The 6740-nt window shown below is 43.2% G+C and overlaps 1 protein-coding gene across 2 annotated transcripts; it reads left to right on the top strand.

Annotated features, from left to right (window-relative positions):
- The first annotated feature begins 1615 nt into the window (after window positions 1-1615).
- LOC141741367 (ras-like GTP-binding protein RHO) lies at window positions 1616-5413 on the top strand. Of its 2 annotated transcripts, XM_074581943.1 has the most exons (3): window positions 1616-1738; window positions 2366-3006; window positions 3793-5413. In XM_074581943.1, the coding sequence occupies exon 2, from the start codon at window positions 2368-2370 to the stop codon at window positions 2959-2961; it is 594 nt and encodes a 197-aa protein (XP_074438044.1). In that variant the 5' UTR covers window positions 1616-1738; window positions 2366-2367; the 3' UTR covers window positions 2962-3006; window positions 3793-5413. The 2 variants fall into 2 exon arrangements, with proteins under 2 accessions (XP_074438044.1, XP_074438043.1); XM_074581942.1 differs by lacking the exon at window positions 1616-1738 and having other exon boundaries at window positions 2172-3006.
- The last annotated feature ends 1327 nt before the right edge of the window (window positions 5414-6740 follow it).

Genomic DNA, 6740 nt, shown 5'->3' with positions numbered 1-6740 from the left:
GTAATGGCATACTGAGTCCCGCACGCTGACTCGTAACGCTAGCAACAAGCATCCTGCAGTCCTCATGCAGGCAAAGCCTCCCAGGGAAGTAAGGAAAGCAAGAGCCAGCTAAATATGAGCAGTTTACAGGCGAGTGCTAAAAAACTCTGAGTAGCTATGGGAGGACAGGCAGAAATGGTAAATATCTGTCTCTCTGAGCTGCTAAGAGTTCCTGGCATATATAGGAACCAGACCACTTGTGGCATGTCACAGCAGGTCCGTCGCTTTCCAGTATCCCTGAAGAAAAACAGAATTTAACTCCCAGATCCCCATGTGATTGGAGAAGACAGACTGATCTACCTAGAAAGCGGAATGCCAAGGCACAAAAAGAGAAGGTGAAAGAGACCTGTGTATTTTCAGACAGAGGTTTAGGCTAAGTCCAGCGCATGTAAAAGCACATCATCCCAAACAAGAAATGCCTTCGTGGTCCTAAAGAGCTGTATGGCACCCACTGGCATTGCTCTTCCAGGGAATAAGTGGGGCAAGTCAGAAATTGATGACTTTAATTTTGTCAAGTTCCTATGGCCAGACTATCAGATTCCTACTTGAACAGGACTCAGGAATTATGGTCTGGAAGAGTAAAATTAGACCACCACAGAAAACTAAAGCAGCCTCGGGTCTCCATCTGACTTCAAGTTGAACAAAAACAAGTTCCTCATCCTTAGGTTAACATTTTTAGACCTAAACCCCCTCATCTCAGTGGAAGAACTCTTCTGTAGCTAGATGAAATAAACGGGCTGACCACATAACTACACTAATCAGCAGTTACATATCTACATCACCAATAAAGCCTTTGGAAACAGTTCTCTCTGCAGAGACTAAATTAATCCACCTCCAGTTCCCTTTGTTCTCAGTTTTTAGTGGTTATGGACACTTTACAGTCTACCAGGAAAATTGAGACAGAGAGAGTAGAAATGTCTTGTCCCGTGCCAACAAGATAACAGGGAATTCAGCATCTCTGGAATCCAAGCTAACACTGGACAGTTCTTTCTCTTTAGACTCTTCAGCTGATAGACTTAATTTCGCTACTTTGAGGATGATCAAACATGGGAAAAGGCTGCCCAGAGAGGCTGTGGGAGACTCCATCCTAGGAGGTACCCAAAACCCAACTGGACACAGTCCTGAGCAGCCTGCTGTAGTTGACCCTGCTCTGAGCAGGGCAGGGTGGACTAAGTGATCCCTTCCCACCTCATCCATTCTTTGATTCTGCAATTCGTTTCTCTGCAATGACTCAGCGGGTCCGGAAAGGGGTGTCTTGAGGATCTGTGTGGCACGTCTACTGCTGTTTTACACTCTAGTACTGTCAGCCCGCACACACACAAGCAGTTTGGCACACTCAGTACTGAAATGCTTACTCAGGATGAGCCTTTTGCAATAGGAATGAGGAAATTTCTAAAGTAAACATGCTGTGATTTGTTAATGAATTGTGTAACTTCCACTTTAATGCCAGTAAAGTAGGTTTCTTTAAAAAACAATGATGTCATCAGGTTCTCTTTGTAGATTGGTGGCTATATTAAGAAACACCAACCTATTCCTTTAAATACTGTGGTCATCATGATAGTCTTTGAAGAGTGGTGGTAAGTTCTCTCTGCAGGGGAACCAGTGACCTAAGGAAGCTGAGGTGGCAACAATATTAGAAGAAACCAACCTAATACTGAACATCAAGAACAAGGAGGTTGATGCTGGAAATTACTATCCTGTAAGTCTAACAAACTTCTATCTCATATAAATTAACCGTGTATATACGAAGACTAAGAACACTTTCTTAACTCCCACATGACAACAGATCTATGAGCAAAAGCAGCATGGACTTACACAGGATAGCTATCGCCACTGGTAGAATTCTACTAGCAGACCATGGCAGGAAAAATGTAATCAATAAAAGCGATTTGGATATTTGTACAGCACAGTGTTTTATACTCCATCTCACTCACAAAATTAAGTCGTTCAATCTAGAAAATGAAGGCTGTTATGGACTGAGCACTGACCATAAACAATGTCTCAGATGATAAAACAGAAATACAGGGCACTGCAGGAGTCTTAATTACATCCAGACTTGATTTATACCTTAATTTTTTGATCTATAATAATAGTCAAGACCAAGGTACTCACAATTTCAGAAGATTCTGATACCAGAGAAATTAAAAGGGGAAAAAATAGGGAATGAAGGAAAGACAGGAGTATGGAGAAAAAAAAAGGAGATGAGGGGAAGAATTCCAAACTAATAGGATTTCTCTTCTCCTTATACCCTCCACAAAAGCTAAAAAAAAAATGAAAAGGCCCAGCATGGCAATAATCCATTTTGTACTTCATCTTGGTTTTCAAGGGATGGCTGCGCTCAGGAGAAAGCTAACTGTAGTCGGAGATGACCGCAGTGGTAAAACATGCCTCCTCTTTGCTCTGCGTCATGAACAGCTTCCTGAGTCCTACGAGCCAACTGTCTTTGATGCTTACAGCACTGACACGGAGGTGGACGGGAAGGACATGAAACTAATTCTCTGCGATGTGGCAGGGAAGAATGAATTCAGCTACCGAAATCTCCGCTCAGTGTTCTACAGGGACACCGATGTTATTTTAATGTGCTTTTCCGTGGACAGGCCCGACTCCCTGCAAAACATCCTTGATTTTTGGGTTCCAGAAATCAAAATGTTCTGCCCCACAGTACCTGTTATTCTGGTGGCTACCAAGATAGAACTAAGGGGTGATGAAAGCATTACAAAGAAAGTAACTACTCCAGGCAACGAGTCAATTAACACTACAGAAGGAAAAGCTTTAGCTGCCAGCATTGGGGCATATGCTTACCTGGAGTGTTCTGCCAAGACAAAAGAAGGTGTTGATACAGCCCTGGAGATTATTAGCCAATGTGCCTTAAATGAGAAAAGGAGGAGAAAGAGGCACTACAGGCGCTGCCGAATTTTGTAAGAGGAGCGAACGTTGTTTTGTTGTTGTATTTCATGATGCAGAAAGGTGAGTAGATGTCTTTGTTGCTGTGCATGAGTGCTATGAGGACTGCTTTTATGTTATAGGAGGGGAAAAATCCCTTATGTCTGCAAAGTGTCATACTTGAAAAGTTGGATTTGTTTCCTTCTTCACCTCCAAAACAGGCTGAAGAGCACAATTCCAGGTTGGAGCTGAGTACTCGTCTTGAGAAAGGGAAAATGACCAAGCTACATACAGTTCTCCACAAATGTTTTTTGGTCGAGGGAGATGCACACAGACTAGGACGGGAACTTAAAACAGAAGTAGTGGGACAAGCACAAGAACATGTTGTTCAGTGAATCTAATCCCGCCTTCCTGGTTGCAAGGCTTAGTGGCAAGCAGCTGTGCTAACAAGGTTTCCTAGTACGCGCTCCCTTTCATACACTTCCTTGAAGGATGTCCTTAGGGAAGGGTGTCACCACACACATATCCAGCAGTCTGCCCTGCTAATAGCATTGGGTTTCTGACTGGCAGAACAGGTCTGAATTTCTCTGGGATTCATGCGTATCTGGCCTGGGCTTGGTTCCATAAATGCATTAGGAATGCAAAATATAGCATAGGATACAGTGAAGGCAGTGCTATCTCCACCTCTTCTTCAGGCACAGGTTAATAAACTGGAGTAAAACAGTCTGGCTCTGGGGTAGGATAATCCAGTTCTTGATAGAATTCCAACCTTACAAGGAGAGAAGTAAAAAAAAAAGACCAGACGTCAGTTTCTAAACCTCTTTGTCCTTATGGTCTGAATGTATCTTAAGTCTTTCTGTCTTTCCTTAGCACTTGCAGGCGGAAGACATGAAGTAAAGGGAATGCCAACAACCACGCTCGCAGCTTTGCAAGTCGCGAACAATCTGGAAAGAGACTGAGACATGCTGTCAACCTAAGGAGAAAATCTCAGAGAGGCACAGAGATGGACCAAAATTGAAAGACTTTGGGTGCATCTCCATGCTCCTCCCCTCTCTAAAGCACTGATTGCTGGCAGCCCAAGGAACTGAGTTATGGACTGACATGAAAGGCGCAAGTCTGGGAGCAGGCAAATAATGTGACTGCAGGATTTGAAGGCACATGCTGTAACACAGTAAGTGGGCAGAAAAATGTTTTAAGGTGAACTCCTTCTGACCCTGAAGTAAAGATACAGGGCTAATTGAGCATAACTGTCATGAACTAGGAGAATATGGAAGTCTATCACTTTCTTTTGCTGACTTCCTCGGTGGTGGTTTCATCACTCTGGCAGCTTGGTTACAGTTTCCCAGGGGAAAACAAAACAAGACTAAACACAAATTTCTAAACTGATTATGCCACCTGGAGCTGTACACTTAGCAAACTAGCTTTTCCAGGTGAGAGACCTAATAAAACACACACTTAAGTTTTTTTTCTTACCCATTCTTCCCACCAGTATTTGTCTATTGATGGTATCACTGGTAGAAATACTGGGGTTGGCCAAGTATTCATTATTGCATTGTTCATTATTGCCGCTTTCCCTCTACATCACTTTTTAGTAGCAATTTTGAGGTCCACAGTCACACTATGGCATAATAACAAATGCTTCGAGGCTGACACTTTACATTTCCAACAGTACCTTTCTTCCAAGAATCTCTGAGGACTTTTCAACATGAATTACCAATCCATCTCTTGGTGATAAGTAGGTGTTATTTCCATTTTCAAAACTGAGAAACTTAAACTGCTGCCTAAAGTAACTGTGAACCATCTACTTCTTGCTGCTCTCCTTTTCTTAACTTGTTTTCCGTGACCTTTTCCTTTTCCCTCCCGGACCATTCTTAACTTAAATTTCCTCTCCTCTCAGTCCATAATAATCCCCTCGACGCAATCTGATATTGTACCCAAACTTTAAAACTCTTCTCCCCGTGGAACTTGGATGTGAATGTGTGCTGCGCGTAAGTGCTCTCCTCGTTCAGGTAATAACATACATTAGTGCATTTCAAAGAGCTGTATTTATGTAGATAGGTTTGAATTGTTATTTCCATTTTATATGGGTGTGCGTGGGTGGGGAGGATTAGACTGCAGATAAGTTCAAGAACACAGGTGTCTCAGGTGCCTCTGATGTGGGGTGTTGGATCGGAGGGAGGCAGTTTTGCAAAGATGCTAAGCACCTAATGCTCCCACTGCTTGGGAAGTTTAGACCACTTTGGCGAATCTGAGCTTACACTGCCCCTTGCTTAGTAGGACACTGCTCAGCGTATCGACTGGTGTCTGTCTTCAGCCTAGATAAACAAGTATTTTCCTCCAGAAGGGTGCTTTGTTCCAGATAAGGGTAAATGGTTTCATTCCCAGAATTCACTATACATACGTCTGAAATAAACTGTTGTTACACTCATCTTGGTTTCTATTTCTTGACGTTAACCTTTTTATTGTTTTTATGTGAAATAAAAAAGTTGGCAATATGTTTCTACTGTGTACTCCTCTGCAACTGGGAAAGAGAAATCCGTGGGAGGTTTTTCATCATCCTTTTGCTAAAGCTGTATAAATTCTCTTTTTGCCACTTTTGTCAGAAAATCCAAATGCTCTTCCTTTTTATCTGTCTCAGAGCACTTTTGCAAGAGCAGGTTACTAGGTGGCTGTTCAAGAAATCCGTTGGACAGCTATCCGTATTTTAAGGTATCTGGCTCCCATAAAAAATCCACAGGCTGGATGGTTTCCTCTTTTTTTGTATTCTAGCATTGGCCTGTAATTCAGAAAGAAGGGGATATCATAGAATTGTAGAATCATAGAATGATTTGGGTTGGAGGAGGCCTTAAAGATCATCTCGTTCCAACCCCCTGCCATGGGCAGGGACACCTCCCACTAGACCAGGCTGCTCAAAGCCCCATCCAGCCTGGCCTTGAACACTTCCAGGGATGGGGCAGCCACAACTTCCCTGGGCAACCTGTTCTACTGTCTCACCACCCTCAGAGTAAAGAATTTCTTCTTAACATCTAATCTAAATCTACCCTCTTTCAGTTTAAAACAGTTACCCCTCATGCTATATAGCCCAGTAGTCACGATATTAGCCTAAGACATTTGTACCTGGGTGGGGTTGCGTCTCTATTCCACCACGAGCTCTGGTCTGTATGACCGTACAGACGAGACTCTGCATGTCTGCACTGCAAAGTGGCTGGAAGGAAGCAATCCTTAGGACGGAATAGGAATAAATAGCAAAAAAAAAAAAAAAAAAAAAAAAAAAGAAGGAATAGCAGCTTGGAGCTTGGCGGGTGCTAGTTCATCCTTCCCATTTAAAACGGTGCCTTCGGGAGCCTCTGCAGCCCGCAGCACACACACGCACCCCCCCCAGCTCATGTAGGCTTCCTACCCCCAGGCCTGCTGGGATGGTGGTTGTGCTCCTGCGAAGAGCGCAGCTATTAGCTGTGGGAGAGCTAGAAAGTCTGTGTGAGACTGCCGCTGGGAAGGCGATACATGCCCATATTTTCAACCCGGAACAACAATCAATAGTGATGAATCCCCGTAGAAGCAAACTGCCAGCAGTCAATCCCCAGGCTAGCCCTGAGCCAGGAGCGCCGTCCTCTAATGCAAGTCTTTCTTCCAGTGTTGGAGGGGAGGGGAGAAGAAGGAGAGCGAGAGGGAAAGGAAAATCACAAACTGTTTTATTAGCCTTTTTTTTTTTTTTTTTAACTTCTATGAATTTAAATATTAAATATGACTTTTTATTAAGGAAAATAAAAAGCAAAGGAAAGAAGTACTGTGGAAGGGAAGATGGGAATTAACTGAGC

Source organism: Larus michahellis, chromosome 3 (assembly GCF_964199755.1).
Source record: "Larus michahellis chromosome 3, bLarMic1.1, whole genome shotgun sequence".
Classification (NCBI taxonomy): Eukaryota; Metazoa; Chordata; class Aves; order Charadriiformes; family Laridae; genus Larus; species Larus michahellis.
Note: the sequence above shows the minus strand (reverse complement) of the source record. Positions and strands in the feature narration are given on the sequence as shown.

Bases quoted from the DNA above. Each gene is read 5' to 3' on its own strand.
- LOC141741367 (XM_074581942.1), top strand. From the start codon at position 2,311: ATGAAAAGGCCCAGCATGGCAATAATCCATTTTGTACTTCATCTTGGT.